Genomic DNA, 24,526 nt, shown 5'->3' with positions numbered 1-24,526 from the left:
TGTCACTGATACTGTTTAGAGTAAACATGAACGCTTTTTATGTTAGGTTTTTCTCACGAAGGACACCTGACTTTGCAGATGCCGTTTTCTTGGCATAAAGTGACAGTTTGCAGTGAGGCGAGCAGCTCATGGAGTATGGAGGACCAAACCTGCATAAATTAAATATGAATAAATTAATGAATGACTAAATATATTAATTAATAAATAGGTAAATAAATGTGATAATAGGAAAATAAATAAATGAATAAATGACTTGATAAAATAAATATGATTAATTTGTAATAAAATAATTTTTCCCCCCTTAATTTATTTTCTGCTTTTAGACATTTATACATTTAAAAAAAACTTAACTTTTATTTTTTCACTAATTATTTTTTAATGTATTTTTATTATTTATACATTTATTTTGAGATTTATTTATATATTTATGCATTCATTTTCTTTAGAATGATTTATTCCCACATGTATTTATTTTTCGATTTATTTATTTATTCATTTATTTTTACTTTTCCGTGTGTAACATGGAAATGAGGGAGGTGGTCCTTGTGTAGCTTCAGTGCATCATTGGTTGATAGAGATGAGAGTCTTCAAAGAAAATAGTGGCAAGTAGTAATTCGTTGTCCAGTTTGCTACGGGATGTGGCAGATCAGCTGGAGAGTTGTAAATTATTTTCACAGAACGTTATTCGCATTAGTGCCGAAATATTTAAAATCTTTTCCAGAAATAAAAACAGGAATCTGAAGCTACTTATGTGATCTCCCACAGTATCGTCGACCTCGAGTCTGGAACTTCAGACCCTGGGTGATGACACCCAGTTATTAGACTAGAAACCAACCATCCACTGGGTGTCTGACTCTAGGTGTCATCACCTTAGGGTCTGATGTCGATGGTTCCAGACTTCAGCTTCAGATTCCTGTTTTTATTTCTGGAAAAGATTTTAAATATTTCGGCACTAATGCGAATAACGTTCTGTGAAAATAATTTACAACTCTCCAGCTAATCTGCCACATCCCGTAGCAAACTGGACAACGAATTACTACTTGCCGCTATTTTCTTTGAAGACTCTCATCTCTATCAACCAATGATGCACTGAAGCTACACAAGGACCACCTCCCTCATTTCCATGTTACACACGGAAAAGTAAAAATAAATGAATAAATAAATAAATAAATCTCAAAATAAATACATGTGGGAATAAATCATTCTAAAGAAAATAAATGCATAAATATATAAATAAATCTCAAAATAAATGTATAAATAATAAAAATACATTAAAAAAGAATTAGTGAAAAAATAAAAGTTAAGTTTTTTTTAAATGTATAAATGTCTAAAAGCAGAAAATAAATTAAGGGGGGAAAATTATTTTATTACAAATTAATCATATTTATTTTATCAAGTCGTTTATTCATTTATTTATTTTCCTATTATCACATTTATTTACCTATTTATTAATTAATATATTTAGTCATTCATTAATTTATTCATATTTAATTTATGCAGGTTTGGTCCTCCATACTCATTTGGCTAAACCAGTCTACCAATCATGTTATCTGATTTTAGCCCGAAGCAACTATGGAAGCCAGTGCCCCAACCCTCTGTCTCCCACATTCTCAGAAACTAAAAAAAGGATTCTTTTAATCAAAATAGTATTAGATTTAGGCTTAGACTTTACTGAACACATTTTAAAGACATTACCATTTACACATTTTTCCTTTTCAAAAGATTTTCCTTTACACTTAAGTTGCTCCCACTTTCTCAGTGTTAACTTAAGGCCATAATTGCGTCAATCCATCAAAACTAACTGCAAAAAGCAATGACAGATGGCAACAGTAGGCTATTTACCAGTTACCAGGAATAGACATTATTGCAACTGCGTAATTGTTATATATCCATGCAATCCTTTACCTGCCAAACAGGTGTCTACTTGTCGTTTTGCCCTTTGCTCACTGTTTGCCTTGCTGCTTTTATTTTTAATATTTAATAGTATACAAAATTAACACAGATGTATATATGGTAGATAAAATAATTTAGGCCTATATAATCAGCTGAAGTTTTACTCTTATGCTACATACATTTAGTCAATTTTAATAATTAAAAAAAAAAATTACTTTCTTACTTTTGTTGTTTTCTTCGCTTATTTTCACCATTCTCCCAGTCATGTGGGGAGGGGGAGGATAAATGCTCTTTTGTTAGATTAAAACCCTAATCTGTTGCCAATGCAGCAATTTGAATGGGGAAGGATGCTATAATTCAATCGAATCTAACACAACTGAGAAGGGAGCATTCATCTTTTTAAGAACTCATTTAGAGTTGTCTGACATCAAATTGCCATTTCTAAAGAAATTGCTATTAGAGGAACTCGGAAGGCTTAGTTTTTTTAGATTTGTTGAGTTGTGAAATTATTTCTCACCCTTAACTGTCATTTATGCAACCTGAGAGTGCTTTGATTTGTGTGTGTGTATAAATGCGTATGCACTTGGTATATTCTGTATATCAATGTTGGTTCTTCGATTTTCCAAAACCAGTAACGTAGTGTTCTGGCATGTCAAATGCATTTGACAAATTTGGCAGATGTACACTGACTCTTTCCCGCAAATGTTAACTCTTAATAATCTACTCTCCTGTATGTTTATCAAATGCTAAACTATTTTATCTTCCAATTGTGCACCATGTTCACTTACTTGTTTCCTCTCAGCCAGGTCCAGACCCACTATCACCCCCGAAGGACCCTGGTTCATAGTACCACTGAACAGCAACTTCAGCTTGCATTGTCAGAGTAACAGTTCAGTGCGCTGGCTGCGAGAAGGCCGCCCTACACGGATCCTTAATGAACAAAGACAGGGTCAAGACACAGTTCTTGAAGTGAGCAAAGCATGCCCACTACATATGGGCAAATATTCCTGCCAAGAGGTGTCTGGTGAAAAAAGCTCCATCTATGTGTTTGTAAAAGGTAAGTCAGCCTTTTTCATTTGTGAGTCAGTATTTTAATTGGGTGTAATAGTGTTTGAGTTGAGTGACAAGTCTGTAGGGGAGTATTTAAAGAATTCATCAACCCTACTTTGTGTCTTAGTGTCTACCTTGTCTTTATGTGAGTGCAGCTGCAGTATGTTTTAGATGTGCTAGGTTTGTATACAAGCATGTTAGCAACAGTATACTTGTAGAGATACTAGATAGAAGGTATGTCTGCACCATTACATGTGCATTTTCTAACATTTTGTGCTTGATATTTATATCTTTCTCTCTCGCTCTCCCTCTCTCTCAATGATCATACTTTCTAGCATCTCTCATTTTCCTGTGTGGTTTCATTTTTGTGCCAAAAAGACACTATAGGTGCCAACGGATGCACTAAATAGCTACAATCAGCTCTCTTTATTCACTAGTCACCTGCATGACCTTTATTTATACATCTACCGTATGTTATGTGTTATTATAAGCATGTTCTTACAATCCCAATAATCAACTCTTCAAATTGATCCTTGGCATATTTGGCAATGGACACTAATTTTACTAATGTAAGCACTGCAGATGTGGGTTATTTATATTTGTTTATTAGGTATGATGGAGGGAAGTTTTTCACTTTCAGTCTTTTTGTGGCACACTCTCTCTTTCTCTGAGCTGTAACGTCATGATCTAAGCTCCTTGGTTGTGTTTCATTGGTTTTTGATTTAGCATTCCTCTCAGCAGATCCTGAAAATCCCTTCAGGAGGAATATCATGTTTGACTTTGTTGCGGGAGAAGGAGAAACGACCACGCTCCCATGCTTGGCCACAGATCCACATATGACAGACTTGCACCTGCAAAAATGTGACGGACAGCCCCTGCCCAACAGCCTGCGCTATTCATCCAGTATTGAGACGGGCATAACGTTGGAAGATGTCAGGAAGGACTTTGAGGGATGTTACGTCTGTGTCGGGACTCTAGAAGGCAACACAGTTAAATCCGGACAATATCAACTCAATGTCCGCCTCGGTGAGAAAGAAAAGGAAAGCCATGAATATTGGGACTGTTCATTTAAAAAACCTATAAAACAATAAAAACTGTGCAAAATAATCATTCAAGTTTGAAATACTATCTTACTAGGATAAGGCAGCAAATAATGAGTAAGGAGCAATTGAATGTATTTTTGCATTCAAAGCAGATGGGAAATATGCATTACCATTCAAAGTTTGGTGTCAATAAGATGCTTCCACAAAAATATTTAACAGCACAATTGTTTTCAATATTGATGATAGTAAGAAATGTTTCTTGAGCAGCAAATCAACATGTTAGAATAATTTCTGAAGGATCATGTGACACTGAAGACTGGGGTAATGATGCTGAAAATTCAGCTTTCCCATCACAGGAATAAATTACATTTTAAAATTGTAAATTGTAATAATATATTATAATATTTCTGTTTTACCATATTTTGATGAAATAAATACAGCCTTGGTGATCATAAAAAAATTGGTAGCACTTTATTTTACAGTCCTGTTCCTCATGTACATACTATGTACTTATTGTAGTAATTACAATAACTAGGTACTAACCCTGAACCTACCCCTAAACCTAACCCTACCCCATGTAGTTACCTTATATTACCAGTACTTTCTTGGGTAAGTACACTGTAAGTACATTGTAAGTACATGTACTGTAAAATAAAGTGCAACCAAAAAATCTTTCAAAGCTTTACATAATCTTACCACCCCCAAACTTTTCAATTGTAGTGTGTGGACTTCTAAAGCTACTTTTAGTAATATTTTTATTTTGATGTTTGCAATTCATTGAGATTAATCCGATTAATAAATCACCATCATGTAATTAATTTGATTAAAAAATGTCATCAGTTGCCAGCCCTAAATATTTCTAGAGGACACAGACAGACACCAGACTCACACATGTCCATGTTACCCCAACGTAGCTTGCTCTTTCTTTCCCACACTTTCCCATTGATATAATGTGTCATGCTTCTTTGTTTTTAGTTCCAGACGCACCTCCTGTAATCACACTAGGTCAGCCTCAGAGAGTGCTGCTCATCCAGGGGGAAGAGCTCTCCCTATACTGCAACACCTCAAATGTCAACAGCGACATCGCAATCAGGTGGAAGGCTCCTCAAGGGGTGGTAAGAGCACTCTCATAAACTAACCAGCTCTCACTTGTGTACCTGTGGTGCTCCATGACACCCTTCACACACGTACTGTACATACTGCAGGCTTTATCAAACACACCAACCGTTTCGGTCGAGTAGAACCAATGTTTACAAAAGCAGACTTATATAGTATGAGTGCACGTCCCAGTTGCCTTCTTAATGTGGTAATGTGTACCCATGATCAATTTAGTGTTTGTAGACTGAGAATGATAATTTAAAGTTGTTTGTACTTGATATTATGCCCAGAGGCTAACTGGATCTTGTGAGGTTTGAGGTGCTCCTCAAATTCTATATGTTCATGTATACTGTATACACAGCAGCAGAATACAGTTGTCAGCAATGTTGTGCATCATTCAGAAGTGAATTGAGTTTTGAATTTGAAGTTTCGAATTTTGGATTTAGCTTGAAATTGAGAAAGCAAAATTGCAAAGTGTAATTGTATAATTCTGTATTTATCTCAATCTTGATTGTTCAAACAAAGTTCATTTATTAACGCAAGTCCACTGAACTTTATAACTGAACTCACTCTCTTAAATTTTCAGCACTCACAGCTTTATTTTTGGCAAACTTGTGCTGTGAGAACACAACCTATGTAAACAGATCTTCAGTATTAAGACTCCTCTGGCATCAGAGACTGGGATTTGAGAGATGAATGACATGCTTTGTTTTATATAAAGATGATAAAAACAGCCACACCTAGACGTAAAGACAACCACAGACATTTTACCCAAGACAGGGTCTGTGCTTCATCTCTTCAGAGTTGCCCAATAAGCTTTGTGTCTGTTTTCTTTTTGCATGTGCCAAGCAACCATCAGTGCAGCACTTCTCAAGTATCCTGACAGAGCCCATTTCTCACCTGAGGAATGCCGCCCTAAATCTGGGGTCTGTGACCAAGAAGGATGCAGGGAGTTACAACTGCGAGGCCAAGAATGAAAGAGGGACCAGTGCAAAGACAGTCTGGGTCGAAATCTATGGTGGGTCTTGTTTCAAGAATTTATATAAATAATCATATGAATATTTAGTCTTAATTTAAATAGTCTCAAAAGAATAAAACAATGTTTTATGTGTGCAGATAAAGGCTTCATTAACCTAACAAGTGTGAATAACAGCACTAAGAGAGTGCGGGCTGGAGAAAGTCTGTCCCTGCGTGTGGTAATTGATGCTTACCCGAAACCTCATACATTTTCCTGGAGCTACAGTGGTGTAAAACTCACCAACAATACTGATCATGTCATTACCAGTCGCTCACATGTGAATAGGTATGTAAATATCTGTTATATGCAGATGACACAGTCATTTATGTATCGCACAGACTCCACGCTTAGCTGCAGAAATATTAACAAATTAAATGACTGGTGTGTCACTTTGGCTGCAAAACAACTGTTTGTCTCAATGTGTTTTTCAATTAGAAGGAAGGAAATGAGTGGTTTTATAATTAAGATCAATCAAAAGGCAATAGAGACAGTTAACAATTTTAAATATTTAGGTGTTATTTTAGATTCTCATTTGAAATTTGATATGCATGTAAAGAGGCTGTGTAGAACAATCAGAACAAATTTGCATTGTTTTTACATGATTAGACTCTACATAGCTCTAAATGTAGCAAAGTTATACATGCATGCAATGGTCTTTTCGCATTTATCTTATTGTGTGACTGTCTGGAGTCTCAACTGACTATCAAACCTGTTAGATCTCTATATAAACAAACATTAAAATTTTGCGAAAGAAACCAAATAGATGGCATCATTGTAATATTTTACAGATGAACTGAAAATGCAAATAGAGTTGAACATTTTTCAAAGAAATTTGAAAAAGTGGTTCAAACAAAAGCAGGTTTGTGAACACTGATGGTCGTACACAGTCTCAGCTTTTTTTTTTTTTACTTTTGTTTGGTTTTTGTGTGAATATTTTTTTGCTGTTGTTAAAAAAGCCTAACCAGAGACTGGGGCTGCAAATTAGCCTTTGACTAGAAGCCTATATGTGGAGCATCGGCTGCTTGAAATTGTAGCAATGTTATACTGCATTGTCCCTGTTAAATAAACTAATAAATTCAATTCAATTCAATTCAATTTACTGTTGATGCTCACTTAAAGTTAATCTTTAATGTAATCTTTAGTAAATCTCTCAATGTCTATTTTTGTATTGTGTATTATAATGTTGTAAAGCCTAAATTCACTTGTCGCATTTAAATTGTGGCATTTTTTGTGTTTTTTATATAAAATTATTTTAGAGAAAATACAATAGAATTTATCAGTATCAGCCAGAATTGTAATATCAGCACAAACTCCACATTTTTTCCATTTATTCACAGCACTGAAAGATACTTAAGGTTTAGGTTATTTATTTTTTTTCTTCATTCAACAGTTACACCAGCGAGCTGAAGCTAGTGCGTCTGAAGGTGTTAGAAAGCGGCATTTACACCTTTTCATGCTCAAACCGTGACGCAACTGTCCATCAAACGTTCGAAGTCCATGTCATAAGTGAGTGAAAACATTTAATGCAAATGGCAAATATTTGGCTATTCCACATGCCAGAAGAGCATAGAATCTTTGTGATATGAGTTTTGTGTGTATTCTGGTTTAGAAGTTAGAAGTTTAGAAGCCATTTTCTTTTCTGTTAGAATTATTGATCACCAATTACAAACAGATTTACCCTTCAAACAGGTCACATTTTAAATGGCAAAAAAGTTTAATATCTGCCGTTTTAATGCCACTTAAGCCATATTTTAAAATAATAACAGTATGCAAAGTAATCGCAAACAAGACAGCTGTACAAACATCCATCCTACTAGCCAAGATTGTAAAACTCACACTGTACCAATCTTTACTGTTAGGTAAACCACAGATTGTGTCCCATGACGGGCCGACTGATGGACAGGTACGCTGTGTGGCTGAAGGTTACCCTACTCCTCAGATCAAGTGGTATTACTGCGACCAGCCCCATTCAAGGTACGTGTACTGTCTTTCTTAAGTTTTGTTTGTTTCAAATACATACAGTTACATACAATGGGCTCCAAAAGTTGCTTTCAAATATTAGCAGCATATCCCTTGAGCAGTGTTAACGTATTAGCCTCTCTGAGGTTACATTGTGATGCAGCATGGATTAGCCACTAACCGCTAACTTGATGTTTGATGATTGGACAACAAGGCTTTAGCCTATTATTAATAGGGATAAGCAGTTTGACTCTGTCATGATTGTGACATCACAAAAGCGATTGGCTACTATCAGTCATGTGACAGCACCCAACGACATTATAACAAGCTGCTTCCATTGGGCTGTTTATTCTTGAATAGCGGTGTTGACAGAACACCTTAGCATAGACTTAGTCACAAGCTTACCCAATCAATTCCTCATGATGATCAAATCCGATCAGGATAGCATGCCTTGCTTCAATTTGAGCATGTAAACATGTAGTGCTATGTGTCTTTTGATCTTGTTCGTGCGATGCTCGCTTTGTCTGTCAACGGTTTGATGGTTTTCTCACCGAACAGACATTCCATTGTTGAGAAAGTGTTGAGAAGTTTCCACCATGCTAAACAATGTAATTAAAGATATCGCTCAGTAATAAAAAGACGGAACAAGGAATGTAAACCAGTTGAGATAATTTGTTCTGGCTTTATGTCCAAAGCTAACTTTGAACTCAACTCAGTAGCACTAATACTTAATTTTAAGAGAAGAGTGAGAAAAAATGGGAAACAAATAAATCAAAGCTCTTGATGGCAGTACAAACTACTCTGATGTGTTTAAATAAAAGAGCTCTTGAGATCTGTCATTTGGCTGTGAATCTACTGTTCCAGGGAAATAAAATGTGTTACAACGGGCAATTACATTATCAGTAAAACTATGAAAAAATATTATTAATTGAAATGAGGCTGAAATATTTATTAGATGAAAATAATCAAACGAAAAAACAAATAAATGTTTGTTAAGTAAAAAACTTGCACTAAACAAAAATGTTATAAATGTTGCCTTGGCTAGTAACTGAAATAAGGTTGGAATTAAAATAAGTTGAGTTTAAAAACATTGAAGCACTAAAATAAACTAAAACTGAAATAAATAAAAAATCAAGCCAAAACAGTATTATTTAAATAAAAACGAATAAAAATGACAAAAGCAAATGAGAAGCAAAATTATTAAGAATTAAACTAAAAAGAAAACTGAAAATATAAAAACTAAAAGCTAATTTACAATATTAATAAAAACTTTTATGCTACATAAATAATAATAAAATAACTGCTTTTAAGGCTATGAAAGTATTTGCTGATGAACCTTGCCTTTGTCTTGCACATTATGGTTATCAGATTTCTTTTTGTTCAAAAGATTGTTTCACATGTCTTAAGATTTGCACGAAAGACCTTATTTTTTGTATTTTTTATTTATTTTTTATAGCTCCTCTTATACAGTGTTTCTAAAACAGTTCATGAAAAAATGCAAGACTATATACGAGTTTGTTGCATGCCTCCTCAGATGCTCCAATTTGCTGAATGCCACTCAGGAGGAGGAGGATGTTGTCACTGTAACCATGACAAACCCTCCCTTCGGGAAAGGCACAGTGGAAAGTCGACTAAACATCACCAAGAACAGTTACGCTACCCTTGAATGCATGGCATCTGCCAATGGAGAAATCGTTTACACTCTCTTCGCTATCAGCGGTGAGCAAATAACCTCCCAAATCACATGCACACACAGACACACACAGACACATACATACACACCCCTTCAGACAATGACTGAAGACCCTAGTTAGTAATTACTAAGTCTCAGCCCCAGACGACTCCGCCCACAAACCGCCAACAGACTGTTTGCAGAACCTCTGATCCATATTTCTCACAAAACTGGAAAGCACTTTCGTGATCTGCAGGCTATAATATGATTGCCTGACTTCATGCAACTTCTGAGAGTAAGGGCATACAGGTGTTTTTTTTACTTAAATAGATATGAGCTCAGGTTTTTGAACTCAGACTATGTCTCTTTGTTGGCCTTTTGCATTCACATGTCTATTAAATGCATGTGTGTATAGGCTGTGCTCATTTGTCACAGGTCTGGGTGTGTGTCTTTGCTTTGGTGTCCTAGGAGTAAAATATTTTGTTAATTTTGTTGACTTGTCACTCCCTAATTCAAGTAGTCAGTGCACTGGCCATGAAGTCAGCCATTTCTAGGGCCATCAAAATCGTAGCCGTTCACTGAAACACTCACAAAAAACATAATAAAAACAATCAACGTCGGCTGCTCAATATATGCACTTGGAAATGACCTGTCAACGGTCAAAGTAATAAACAAAAAGTCCTATTCTATGTTTTTAAAATAGATTATTTTAAATTTCTGATTACAGGGGAGCAACCTTTTTTTTATTTGTTCATGTATGCATGTTCTGCAGTTATGGAGTGAGATACTAATATTTACATTATAGGCATTTTGTGTATTGGAACAAATGCAGTAATGTCTGCCATTATATATGTAGACTATTTAAAAGTTTGGGGTCAGTAAGATTTGTATTTTAATTCAGTATTTTAATTGTATTTTAACTCATTTTTATTCAGCAAGAAGGCATTGAATTGTTCAAAAGTAACAGTAAAGACAATTATAATATTACAAAAATAACTTATATTTTAAATAAATACTTTTCTTTTAAACTCTCTGTTAATCAAATAATCTTGAAAAAAATGTATCACAGTATCCACTAAAAATATTAAGCAGCATGACTGTTTTCAACATTGGTTATAGAATAATAGAATGATTTCTGAAGGATTATGTGACACTAAACACTGGAGTAATGGCTGCTGAAAATAATAAATATAATGGAATAAATTACATTATAAAATATATTAAAACGTTTCCAGGAAATGGAATGAGACTCAGAGACCTCGACCCAGGTGCTTCTAGTTTCCCAGGAATAGTTAAACAACCAAAGAGGAAGAGGAAACACACGTTCACGTTCGCTCCAGCTGTGCTTTTTCTACTGGCTGCATCTTTTTGAGAAAATCTAAACCAGCTGCCAACTCGCAGGTCTCCATTCCTGCTCCAGCTCAACCCTGTGTAGGCAGACTTTTTGGATAAGACAAGATAACAGCAGACTATTATATAAACAGAGGTGCTAAGTTTTAGCCCTAATCTTGTTTCTTTTGTAAACCTAGCATTACCAACTGTTGGGGATTATCTCCCCGGTTTAGGGGGGTTTCATTTTGGTTTGTTGCAAAACACCAGGTCTTTCCACCCCAGTTAGTACTGGTATTATTAGTAAGGACAGAATGGTTAACAAAAGGTCATCCACATCCAGTTTAGTTTGTTTCTGGGACATTCACTTTGCTTTGTAAAGGTTGTTGACTACATTGCCTGTTTTTTGCATTTTCACAACTAAATTAGCCTCAAGTAAAAAAACTCTAGTTGAACATTGACCTTTTGTAGAGTCCATCAGGAGTTGGACTGGAGGTTTAGAGAGCGTGAATTGAATCCACTGCCTCAGGAATGCCTGTTAGGTGATGTGGGAACTTGTTTAGACTCTCAAGGTTTAGGCTGTAGCAGGTCCAGGAAAACCAGTGGGACGATGTGCCTTAGGCTAGACTCTTAAACCTGTTCATCCTCAGCTGAGCGAGATGCAAAAAAATGTCCGTTGTTTATGTTGATTTGTGGAGTGTATGCTTGGATGCCGTGTGATGATAGATGGATGGACGGGGAAAGATGGGAAGAGAGAGAGAGAGACAGAGGGAGGGAGCAGAAGAGGACTGTGAAAGCCAGTGGCAGGTTTACAAGGGATTACTTCCTGCAGAGTCTGCATTCTTGATTTGAAATGGAGAGAAAGCTTCTTATAGCTTAAGAGCTTACTACACCGCTCAGAACAACGCAGAAAAACAATAACACACAACGCATGAGCACATACACAAACTTTAGAAAAACAACACAGCTTTCAAAATATGAAAAAAAGTGAGTCGCAAAAATCTTCAGTAAAGAGTTTGACCTCAATGCATCAGTCTGGATTATTCACACCTCTGTAAAAACAAGCAAATATGGCATAACCCCACTGTGAGGCACTTGTATTGTTAATGCTCATGTATTGTTTTTTAGACATTCCAGCAGGGTAAAGACTGTGGTTTTGTTTTAGTGTCTATACAGAGTGCAGTAATCATTTTTTATTTCAACTGGCACACTCACTCAAGTTCCAAGACTAGTATCAGATCTTCTGTAGTTTGTGTCATGTGTATTGATTATTCATCGATGCCTTGTTTACACAAACACTCTGTCCAGAGCAGTGATTCCCAGCCGGGCAGGTTACATATGGACAGCGCTTAAATTAAACCAATTCATTTTAAAAAATATATTCAAATAGAAAACAGCTATTTTTTGGTTTCATTTGTAATAATTTTTCAGAATATTGTTTTTTTTTTATATATATATATTTTTGATCAAATAAATGAAGCCTTGGTGAGCACAAGAGAAGCACAAGAAAAAAAATCTTACTGACCCCAAACATTTGAATATTACTGTATGTAATCTGTTTTTGTCAATAAAAAAATAGGATATAAAATTAGAATAAATAATTTGTGTGTGTGTGTGTGTCATAGTTTTAAATAAAATAGCAGTTTTACATTCATAATATATTTACAATATAATTTTATACATAATATATTAATGTAATTAATTGAAATATTATTAATTTAATGCTAATCTAGAAGTACAAAAGTAAAAACAATATTACACAAAAGTAAAAAATAATTAAATATTAAATATATAGCAAAATATTGGGCATATTTTCCATATATTTAATATTTAGTTGTTTTTATTTATATATATTTTAAACAAAACTTTATTGATTATCATTTGGCATTTATTGTTTATCGTCCATAACATGAAAAATAATCACATCAGCCAGAATATTAATATCAATGTATTCCTAGATCAAAAGGAACACATTTCCTGTTTGCTGTTGATAGATCACATATGTCATGTTCTGCATGTTTCTGATGGGAACTCTATATGTTGTTTTACTCTTCACAGAGAACACTGTTCCTCATGAACTCTTCACACCGTTGCTCGTTGGTTTTGTTGCTGCGGCTGTTATCCTGGTTCTCATCCTTATTGTACTGTCCTACAAGTACATGCAGGTAAAGTGTCATTCATTTCATAATTTGTCTTCCAGCACAGGAAGTGCACGCTGACTCACTGAGGTAATTAATGAATTAGACAAAATTGAACAGTTTTAATTCTCACTCTATTATAGCAATAAAATATTGTAACCTATAGTGTTATTCCAGTGCTACTTGTTTTTGGTTATTTGATATTAAACGTGATACTCAACGCAATTTACCTGTCACACCTGGATCCCTCCCACACTTCAGGGGAACTTTGAAACAGTACACACTCAAGGAAATTATTTACTTAACATGTCATAAGACCTGATGTTTCACTGCACAGTTTTGCACTGTTGCACAGGGGAGCAATCAGTGATATTTACAACACACGCACACATAAAATGACCATTCACATTGTTGTGTGAATCATTTATGTCCATTTACATGAAACTCTTATTAGTGGACTCTGTTTGCTTTTGTCTATGAGAGCACCTACAACTTGCAGTAACTGGAACTAATGTAAAAGGTTGTTTTGCTTGTCTGGAAACATTGGTCATTGTTTATTTTTCTCCTATCCCATCTAATTTTTTCTGTCTCCTACAGAAACCTAAATACCAAATACAGTGGAAAGTCATAGAAGGTATCCATGGAAATAGCTATGTGTATATTGACCCTACCCAGCTTCCATACAACCACCAGTGGGAGTTTCCCAGAGATAAACTGCGATTTGGTGAGTTAAATTCCTGAATCGGTCTGCTTGGACTTGTCGGACTTCATAAATCATATTCCAAATAATTTTTCAATATTGGAATATTCTTTGTTTAAACATTATGTTTGGAAAGGTTTACAAGGTTTAGTGCACAAGAAAACATAAAGGCCTTTTGAATTTCACAAAGCTTGTTTCTTTTCATTGGCTGTTACACTTGTGATACTTGATTGCTGGCACCTTGTGACATATTATCATATCTTCCCCATAAAGGAACAGTCATATCCGTCAACAAACAGGATCTAACAGGATCTAGCATATCCCGCTTCCCCACAAGTCACACCTCCTTGTTCGGTGTTCAAGCTGAAAGCTGCTTTTAGATCAGTTTCCATGCTCATTGACTGTAAACAACTGTATGAGGGAAATGTGAAATTGATTTTGTCAGTTTTCTGCGTTCCCAGGAAAAACTCTAGGATCTGGAGCATTTGGGAAGGTGGTAGAGGCCACTGCTTATGGGATGTCCAAAGCAGACACTGTGATGACCGTAGCTGTGAAGATGCTCAAACGTGAGTGAAAAGCAACATAAAACACGTTCATAATCTTGTGAAATATAAGTAGCATAGTAACTCTAAAGCAACATAAAACATGTTCATAATCTTGTGAAATATAAGTAGCACAGTAACTCCACGGCATGTTTAACCAGCATGTTTATCTAAGCAAATAAGGCTGTGTGTAAAGACACACCAGAAAGTACACAAACCTGCATGATATGAAAAAAGAAAGAAGGATAAACATTTCCAGTAACCCACAATTTATTGGTTACCAGAACATTCTGAGAATGTTAGTTAATGTTGTTTTAAACAATGAAACCTAAAAACAATCCTAGAATGTTTAAAATTGGTTTTCAATGTAATAACCGAAGGGGAACTGTACACTAAAATTAAGGAAACGTTCCTTTTTTTGCTGTTTTATTTATGCTTTTATTTGTGGTGTTTTTCCCCACAGCAAGTGCCCATGCCACTGAGAAAGAGGCTCTGATGTCAGAACTGAAGGTGCTTAGTTATCTTGGCAACCATATTAACATTGTCAACCTGCTAGGGGCCTGCACTGTTGGAGGTAAGATGCTAAGGCTAGATATTGTTTTTCTAGATTTTTCTGTATTGTGTTGGTCTTCATTACTGGACTGGTCTGTTGCACAGGTCCAACTCTAGTTATAACAGAGTACTGCTGTTTTGGTGACCTGTTGAACTTCCTGCGCAGAAGGAGAGAATCCTTCTACTTCACTACACTGGGAGAAGACTCTTACTATAGAAACGTCATGCTGCAGCCAGAACCAAAGTAAGTGTGATCAGTGCAAATGGTGAAGTGTGATAGTGTGAAGTGCTTGTGGGTTCACTAAATCCAGTTTGTATTTAATTACAGTGAGAGCAGGAATGGATACATGACCATGAAGCCCACTGTAATGGGACTTCTGTCCTTTGAAAACCGAAGATCACTTAATAAAGGTTGGATCAAAGCCGTATATGTCATCTTGTCTCTTCTTGTGTCACCCAGTCTTTTTGTTTTGTCTTGTCTTATGTCTGCTCTTCTAGTCTTGTCTGCCCTCATTTTTCCAGTTCTTATCTCTTCTCTTCTCTTCTCTTCTCTTCTCTTCTCTTCTCTTCTCTTCTCTTCTCTTCTCTTCTCTTCTCTTCTCTTCTCTTCTCTTCTCTTCTCTTCTCTTCTCTTCTCTTCTCTTCTCTTCTCTTGTCTTGTCTTGTCTTGTCTTGTCTTCTCTTCTCTTCTCTTCTCTTCTCATCTCTTCTCTTCTCTTCTCTTCTCTTCTCTTCTCTTCTCATCTTGTCTCTTTTGTCTCATATATTTGTGTCTTTCCTGTTCCTCTCATCTCTTCTCATTTCCCCTTTTCTCATGCCTTCTCTTTTCTTATCCTCTCATCTTGTCTCTTCTGTCTCATCTCATTTTGTCTTTCTTGTGTTTCGTCTCATCTCTTCTCATTCCTTCCCTTTATCTTCTCGTCTTGTCTCTTCAGTTTTTTCCATCTCGTCCTATCTCTTTTTGTCTCATATCGTCTTGTCCTTCTCTTCTCTTCCATTGTCTTCTCATGTCTTCTTGTCTCTTCTTGTCTGTTCTCTTATCCCGGCTCTTCTCTTCTAATTTCATCTCATATCTTCTTGTTTTGTGTCTCCTTTTCTACTCTTGTCTGCCCTTGTCTTTCCTGTTCTCATCTCTTCTCAGCTCGTCTCATCTCTTATCAGGCCTTCTCTTTCCTTATCTTCTCATCTTTTCTCTTCTGTCTTTTTTTCAGTCTCTTGTCTTATCTCTTTTTGTCTCATATTGTCTTGTCTCTTCTCATTCCTTTCTTATCTTGTCTGTTGTCTTCCTCTCAAATCTTCTTGTATCTTCTAATCTGTTCTCTTATGTCACCTCTTCTCATTTCATCTCATCCCTTCTTGTTTTGTCTTCTCTTCTAGTCTTGTCTGCCTTGTCTTAACTGTTTCCATCCCTTGTCATGCCTTCTCTTCCATTATCTTCTCATCTTGTCATCCCTTTTGGCTTATCTTGTCTTTCCTGTTCTCATCCCATCTTTTCTTATCTCTTCTCTTTTCTCATCTTGACTCTTCTGTCTCATTTTGTCTGTTGTCTTCTTGTCTCATCTATTCTCCTTCTCTTTTCTTTTTGTGTCTCTTCTCATCTGTTGGCTCATTGTGTCTTCATAGTCATCTTAAATTTGTCATCCCTTTAGGTGATTCATACAACAATTCAGATGCTGTTAGTGAGATTATGCAGGAAGATGGTATGACTCTGGACACTGAGGATCTTCTTAGCTTCACCTACCAAGTAGCCAAAGGCATGGATTTCCTGGCATCCAAGAATGTAAGTGTTTTTCTCATTTATTTGCTTTCTGTCTCTCTGACGGATACTGAGTTTTATATTCCAAGTAGTTGCAGTAATCCCATACTGCAGATCTTCTCGCTCTTCCTCTGCAATGTCACAAGCTCGCATTCCATTACCTCTGTCTAGTCAAGGATCGGGTTACGCAAGGTCACACACGAACGCATACATGTTGTCAAGCACATGCACACACTCATTCATTGAGGATCATGCGGAGAAATAACACATTTCTCCACCTGGTCAGCAGGTCCAGTATTCGGTTTAGGGGAAGGACACTAAATTAATCACACTGTTGAGCGGGCATGGGAGTTTTCTGACTGTGAATTCATTTCAGCAGTCATTTCATTTCATCTCTCTGCTAACTTCAAACACTTCTTTGTTAATGAGGTTTTGAATATTGGCACTATTATTGTAAATACCTGACAGTTGTAACAGTCCTGACACATAAAAGAAATTCTAAGCAAAACCTTTAAGACAAGTCAGTCCCCTCGGTAGTCATTTTGATAATGCCTCCAGGCCACTCATTTCTATGCAGGTTACATGCATACAAATACAGCTTCTATCTACTTAAATTGCGAAAGGCCAAAATCTCAAAAGCAGTTAAAATTATGTTTCAATAACATATTTTAAACCAGCAATACAATCTGAGCTTCTTTAGCTCATATCACACTAAAAACAAGTAGTCTGTTTCTACGTCCGGTTTGCTTTAATACATAATCTATTACTGTGTATATGTTAACCTGTAGTTCTGCATGTGTGTTTATGTAGTGTATTCACAGAGACCTGGCAGCAAGAAACATTCTCCTCACCCAAGGCCGGGTGGCCAAGATCTGTGACTTTGGCCTAGCCCGGGACATCACTACTGACTCAAACTATGTTGTTAAAGGCAATGTAAGTATTAACTGTCATTACATGACATAAACAACTTTAACCTTTATTTTATTTGTATATTTTCCCACTACATTTCATATGTCATTAACTAATGGGACTAAGTAAATAGACAAGCTTTTTTTAATGCATGCTGTGTGTGTTGGATGTGTTTTTTTCCAGAGGTGGAAAGTAACGAATTACGAATTTACTCGCGTTACTGTAATTGAGTAGCTTTTTTTTGTGTACTTCTTCTTTTTAAAGTAATTTTTAAAATCTGTAATTTTACTTTTACTTAATTATATTTTATTTGAAGTATTGTACTTCGCTACATTTTAAAACACATTAATTACTGAGTAAAAAAAATCACTCCCTGGAAACTACTGCATAATGGACAGGAGAACAAACTGGTGCTAAAATCACAAGAAAGATGCAGATGGACAAGACAGGCGTTATGGTGCAGACCCAGCTTAAAACCAAACCCTGTCGTATTCTGCTGAAGTTGAACTTGAAGGAAATGTAGTGAATCTCTGGCCATATTTAAGCTCTATTATGCAGTGTAAGCTGTTTGCCTAGGGAGACCAAACTAGCAGCTTGTAAAATCTCAACATCAACCCTTCGCAAGCATGTAGAGGTAAATACTTCCTTGCATTGGTGGTTAAAATGAAGCTTTGACAGTTTAGCAAAAGGTTTTGCACAAATTAAACAAAAAGACAGTGGTGCAGGGACTGCACTGACAAGATAATAAAGACCGAAAATATCATAATTGTTGTTTTAACGATGTGCGATTTGACATTATCAGTATTTTGCCAAAAACCAAACAAAACACGTGAAGTAGTGTCTAGTAGATTAGATTAGTGCGTGCATTTAGAGGGCGTTCTTTCACTGCATGATTCAGTCTGCTGAATGATCACAAAATTGAAGATATAGGGACAGAAAATGTATATATTTATATCATTTCATATAGTAAATCAATATCACACGAAGAGTCAGCATGATTACATATAGATTTTTTTTTTTACAACAGTTCAATAAGCAAGTTTATTTAGAGACTTACGTTTTAGCCACCATATTGCCTGCTTTTGCTTTGTTTCGACAACAAAAATAATTCCAAACACAGCCACCATAGCACAGTTTTGCATCTCTGAGCAACATGACAGTGTTTCGTTCCTCAATGAATCAACCGTTTAAATGATTCGGTTCAATCGCAATGACTCAACTTATTAACAGTGACTTGCTGGCAGCTGCTGGCAGTTTTAATTTTACATTTGAAGTGGGTTTATTTGTTTGTTTTTTATAATTTCAAATGAGTATTCAACATTTTATGTCTTATATATCAAAACATTATTTCTGCATTTGTAACTGCAGGTTAAATGCATTCATGTCCTGCATTAAACAGTGTGTAAATACATCTAAATGCCACTTCAGATGAAGCTTCTGTTTCCTCTGCATTGCAAAGATTAATTTAGCTGATACTGATTTAATTTGCCTGGGAACAGCCCAAATGTCTTATTATTCTAAATAACTGATTCCTTTAATTAAAAACAGCTAGTTTGAGATTTATAGGCCTATACCAGTTTTGCCTCCCTCCCACTGTTATAATGTAAATTTTAAATAAGCTACTTTTTACTTTTACTTGAGTAGATTTTTAGACTGGTACTTTTACTTATACTTAAGTAACATTTAATTAGTGTAATGGTACTTTTATTGAGTAGAATATTTTCGTACTCTTTCCACCTCTGTTTTTTTCCAACAGCTTTCTGCAAGGAAATGCAAAATGGCAAGAGTTTTTTTCCATGTTGAGACATGTATCAGATGTGAATTACCCAAATTTCGCACAATGGCAAGAGGTTGATGCAAAACAAGTCATGAAAGGGATAAATTTTCCAACTTTACAACAGTTGGTTTAATTTCAAGAATTGGCATAAAGCAGTCAGAGCTGATAGCCTTGTGGGCATGTAGCATGGTTGCGGCCTGAGCTTGACCTTTCCTGATCCTGCCTCCCTCTCTTTGTCCCACTTCACTTCCTGTTAGTTCTATACTATCCTATGCAACTAAAGGCCATGATGCCAAAAAGCAGAATGAACAGTGTTATTCCTGGCTTCCACTACAGATACTTCATTTGCCTCCTGATTTAATGATCTAAAAAAAGCCCAAAGCAAAAAATAGTCATGACAAACTTGGTCTATATTGTTGATAGTGTTTGAGTGAGTATTCTTTTTGTATATTTATTCTCTAAATTTACTGGATAAGCAAGGTAATGTCAATCTACATCTTGCTAACTAGAACAAAGCTGTATGATTGAAGTTTCCAAATGCATGTTTGATTGTAAATCATTCCTATGCCAGTCACAGACAAGAAATGTGGTTTGTACTGTGTGCTTTCATGCTCAGTCTGTGTTGTTGAAGAAGGAATGTTTATAATGAGGCTCTTCTCTGTGAAGGCTCGTCTCCCGGTGAAGTGGATGTCCCCTGAGAGCATCTTTGAGTGCGTGTACACCTTTGAGAGTGACGTCTGGTCTTATGGTATCCTGCTATGGGAGATCTTCTCTCTCGGTGAGTCAAATTTATCTCATAATTATATTGACTTGGTATTATATACTGTTTTTAATCCAAATACTGACAATCTGCTTTTGTAGGCAGTAGTCCTTACCCGGGTATGCCTGTGGACTCTAAATTCTATAAGATGATCAAGGAAGGATACCGAATGGAGTCACCAGATTTTGCCCCGAGTGAAATGTAAGTCTGAGCTGTAATTAGTTAACATTTCTTCTTGTGGGAAAAACATGACAAAGTAATGATAAGCATTTACCAAGTACACACTAGGGATTAGAGCCCTGCACAGGCCTAAAATTTAGGCCCTAGCCCGGCCCTGGCCCGAGACGCTCAGGCCCTAGCCCGGCCCGTGTCCGACAGCCAGGCACATTTTTTTTTCATAAATGAATATAGGCCTATGTATATATGTATGCGTGTGTGTTTCTGTTTGCGCATAGCTTTCCCTGTCAAACAAATAAAAAATCCAAATATCAGGTCGGGTCGGAAAATGTTGAGACTCTGTCGAGTTCCGATGCCTTTCTCCCCTCCGCGTCTCGGCGCAGGCGCGAGCAGCACAGCAGTGTAGCACACATTGATCGGCACATGCACATCACAGACAGGCAGAGAACCGCAGAAGTGATGCCCTCCCTCCCTCTCCAGTTGTGTTTATCTTGGTGTGGAGGTGAGTGGTGATAAACAAAAGACTAGCTACCTGTGCCTCGAATTTACAGCTAATTATCCAAAAAGCAAATATAGTTAATTTGCCTTGCTAACATCAGCTACCATAGACCAGTGCGCGTTCTTTCACTGCATGATTCAGTTTATTAAAATGTATTTAGATTAAGAATGATGACAAAATTCAATATATAGGGGCAGAAATGTATATATTTATATCATTTCATATAGTTAATCAGTATCACGTGAAGACTGACGGTTTTTTTTTGGTTGTTTTTTTTTTCACCACCAAAAAGCAATTATTTTGTTCCTGAATGAATCAACCGTTTAAATGATTCGGTTCAGTTGCAATGACTCACTTATTAACAGTGACTTGCTGCCACCTACGGGCAGTTTTAATTTCACATTTAAAGTATCTATTCATTTTTTTCAATCAGTATTCAATGTTTTATGTTTAAAATATAAAAAAAGTATTAATGCATTTGTAACTGCAGGCTAAATGCATTCATGTCCTGCATTAAACAGTGTGTAAATGCATCTAAATGCCACTTCTAATACAGCTTCTGTGTTTTCTCTGCATTGCAAAGATTAATTGTGTCAATACTGTGGTAACAGCTTAAATGACTTATTCTAATTGACTGATTCAATTTAAGAATTTGACTGAAAATATGATGCACACTCATGCAGGGCTTTATAAAGGTAAAAATGCCCATAAAAGGTAAAAAATCTATTTAAACTTATTGGAAAAGATTCATTTCTACCACTGCTGTGAACCGATCACCACAGAATATGCAGAATATCAAAAACTTTAGGAGTCGGCTGTCCACGGTAGTCCTTAAGATATCAGCACAATAACACACTCAGCAAAATATTGTTTAATTATCGTTATCGATAAAATATTTTTTGTCAATATCGCACACCCCTAATATATTTAGCGTTTTGTTTAGAAAATTATTTAATCAATATGAGAAGTGCCCTTTTTTCCACTTGAGCCCCAGCCCCTCAAAATGTCTGTGCACGTCCCTGCCGACAGCTTATCAGAATTACCGACCCGAGCCCCTCTTTTTTTCTCCTTCTCCCAAAAAAGCTTATACTACTGTTTCAGCTATTAAAATACTTCAGTTTTGTATGAAATGGCAAAGTGATTGTATTTCGTTTCGTTATTTTATTCGTTAAATGTAAGTTTTTGTTTTTACAACCAAGCGGTCAGCGGCAGACAGTTTGTTGATCATAGCCTATAGCCCTATTCGGACGGGACTAGTTTTCTAAACTACGTTTGAGTTTTGATTCTTATCACCTGACGTCTGCAATTTTCATGTACCAGTTCGGACGGGACTAACATCTCCGTGTTTGTTACAGAAGTGGGAGGGTCTGTTTTGGACATCTGGGCGTTTCAGAGATCGTGAATTACCTAATTACCTAATTACCTGATCGTGATTATACTAATTACCATTAGTATAATCACACAAATACCATGGTGAAGCTAAATGGCTAGTATAGCAAAACCATGTTAATGTGTGGTTACTTTACTTTTACTTTAGTTATTTATTTTCAGTAAACCCGTGTTTAATTTTCATAAAGGTACATATGTAATTAAAACATGTAATTGAGTGCAGAAATGAATGCAAATAATTTTACCTGACACTGATATTACAATAGCCGGTCTTAATAGTTTACGTGATCTGGCTCTTGATTTTATTATTATTTAAAAAATATATATTTTTCCCAAATATATCAAATGTCACATATATCAAATGTGTGCACGTTAAGAGTGTCTACGGTAATTCACGTTGGCCAAAACACACAAGGAAACACGTTGTGAAACATTTTTCTACCGGCAATCACAGACATCGTATTCAGACGGGATTAGTTTTCTCAGAGGATCACTGAGTTTGCTGGAAAAACAGTAGGTAATTTGCTCTGGAATTATTACAGAGGTTGTCTGAGAAAAACACAGACAAGGTTGATTCGGATGGGATTAAAATCACCAAGTACGTCTGTGAAACACAAATTTCTCTAACGACCCCCTTTAAAACTAGTCCCGTCCAAATAGGGCTTATGTTTGATAAATTTAGCCTTCTCAAATCATCATGACTTGTCTAAAATTAAATATATAGTTATAAAACAGCTCCACAATGTTAGTTAAAACTCTTAACCTAGATAAATGTGCACTGACGCATATCCAGTCGTTTGTGTGGCTACGCGCCAGAGCGATCACTTGCATTGGAAACATTTCAAAATACGCGTCATTTTTGCTAAGGTAAGAGTAATAGGCTACATTGTTCGGAACTGTAAAAGGGTCTACTTTTATTTGTGTGCACACAAAATATAAATAAAACATGCTTTTATAAAATAAAGAAAAAAAAGCAGTTTCGGTTTTGAGTAGGAGTGCTTCTGAAAAACTCTAAAGGCTCATCCAATGAGGAGACGGCAAGTCAGGATCATCATCAAATGCATGGATGATCCAAAATGCAGCTTTTCCCGAAGCATTGGGAACTTAGTAACCACGCTCTAAATTCTCCCTGATACTCTGCATGGTCAACTGTCACCTGTATGCTAATGCCTGCGAATATGTGTTGCGTATTGTGTGGGGGATGTGTAAAATGTATAATAAATCAGTATTTCATACAGACGCCATGTGTGCTCTGAACGTATATGGGCACAATTAAAGGAGAGCAGCTAAACGAGCATGAGTCGGACCCAAGCCCGATCTGTAAAAAAAAAAAAAAATGGCCCGAGCCCGGCCCGAATGGACTCAGCGTGTTGGGCCCCGTCGGGTCCCGACGGGCTTGCAGACCTCTACTAGGGATGCACCGAAATTAAAATTCTTGGCCGAAGCCAAATAAGATGAAACACTGGGTCAAAGGCCGAATACCGAACACGGTTTTTCGCATTTTTTTCCCCCCATGTAGGCATTGCATAAATTAAATAGCCAAAATATGCTTTTTAATGTTTTGTCCTGCATTTCACATAAAAAAAAAAATTACAAAACAATTTAAAAATATTTACTTAACACTGAACATTTTTAAACATTCTATCAGACATTATACCAACAAAGCACAATTTAACTTAAAATTAATAAGTTAGTAAAATAATATTTTTGGGCCATTTTTGAGACCCCCTTCTTGAATCAGGCATGTATTTTTTACTGTACAAATACATGCAGCCTTGCTGAGCAGAAGAGACTTCTTTTAAAACATATTAATATATTACAGATCCCAATTTGAACTCTATTGGTGAATATAATAAATGTATTAACACAGCTGTTGTTGGGTAATTATTATTATCATTATTATTGTCTTACTTTTTATTTTATTTTACAGAAGAACAGTAAAATTACAATACTAACATTAATGAATGTTGATGGAACTTTTATTTTGGTAGAAACCCGCAGGAAGATCTTAGTGCTTCTTTTTGTTGACAAAAGCTTGCAGATATTAAAATGATTCTCATTACGAATTTGGGAAGATGTTTACGTATCACGTATCGCATTGTCACATGCCTTTAAAAAACTAATAAAAATGTTACTGAGCAAATGACGAGTAGTGTTTCAGCGCAGATTTTCCTCGAGCTTTGGACTTTGAACCCTGGCGTTGCGAGCTCGTGCAGCGCTGTTTGAATAAATGCAATTCGTTCGTGTATTAGAAAACATAAACAT

At 36.0% G+C, this 24,526-nt stretch overlaps 2 protein-coding genes across 2 annotated transcripts in view; both read left to right on the top strand.

Moving 5' to 3' along the window:
• The window catches only part of LOC306880185 (creatine kinase B-type-like), a 985,569-nt gene that overhangs the window by 145,477 nt on the left and 815,566 nt on the right, over positions 1-24,526 (top strand). The window lies entirely within an intron of this gene.
• Positions 1-24,526, top strand: part of LOC306880167 (mast/stem cell growth factor receptor kita-like) — a gene marked incomplete at its 3' end in the record, with an annotated part of 28,224 nt that overhangs the window by 2,496 nt on the left and 1,202 nt on the right. The window contains exons 2-19 of the mRNA XM_079433499.1: positions 2,696-2,950; positions 3,670-3,969; positions 4,962-5,101; positions 5,934-6,102; positions 6,201-6,387; positions 7,493-7,608; positions 7,962-8,076; positions 9,596-9,780; positions 13,121-13,227; positions 13,798-13,924; positions 14,362-14,466; positions 14,906-15,016; positions 15,100-15,238; positions 15,323-15,405; positions 16,644-16,774; positions 17,561-17,683; positions 20,103-20,214; positions 20,298-20,397. Of these exons, the coding sequence (XP_079289625.1) occupies positions 2,696-2,950; positions 3,670-3,969; positions 4,962-5,101; positions 5,934-6,102; positions 6,201-6,387; positions 7,493-7,608; positions 7,962-8,076; positions 9,596-9,780; positions 13,121-13,227; positions 13,798-13,924; positions 14,362-14,466; positions 14,906-15,016; positions 15,100-15,238; positions 15,323-15,405; positions 16,644-16,774; positions 17,561-17,683; positions 20,103-20,214; positions 20,298-20,397 (2,605 nt within the window). The remainder of the gene's footprint in view (positions 1-2,695; positions 2,951-3,669; positions 3,970-4,961; positions 5,102-5,933; positions 6,103-6,200; positions 6,388-7,492; positions 7,609-7,961; positions 8,077-9,595; positions 9,781-13,120; positions 13,228-13,797; positions 13,925-14,361; positions 14,467-14,905; positions 15,017-15,099; positions 15,239-15,322; positions 15,406-16,643; positions 16,775-17,560; positions 17,684-20,102; positions 20,215-20,297; positions 20,398-24,526) is intronic.

The sequence above is a fragment of the Barbus barbus genome (assembly GCF_936440315.1).
Source record: "Barbus barbus genome assembly, chromosome: 14".
Classification (NCBI taxonomy): domain Eukaryota; kingdom Metazoa; phylum Chordata; class Actinopteri; order Cypriniformes; family Cyprinidae; genus Barbus; species Barbus barbus.
This window is presented reverse-complemented; position numbering and strand designations above follow the sequence as displayed.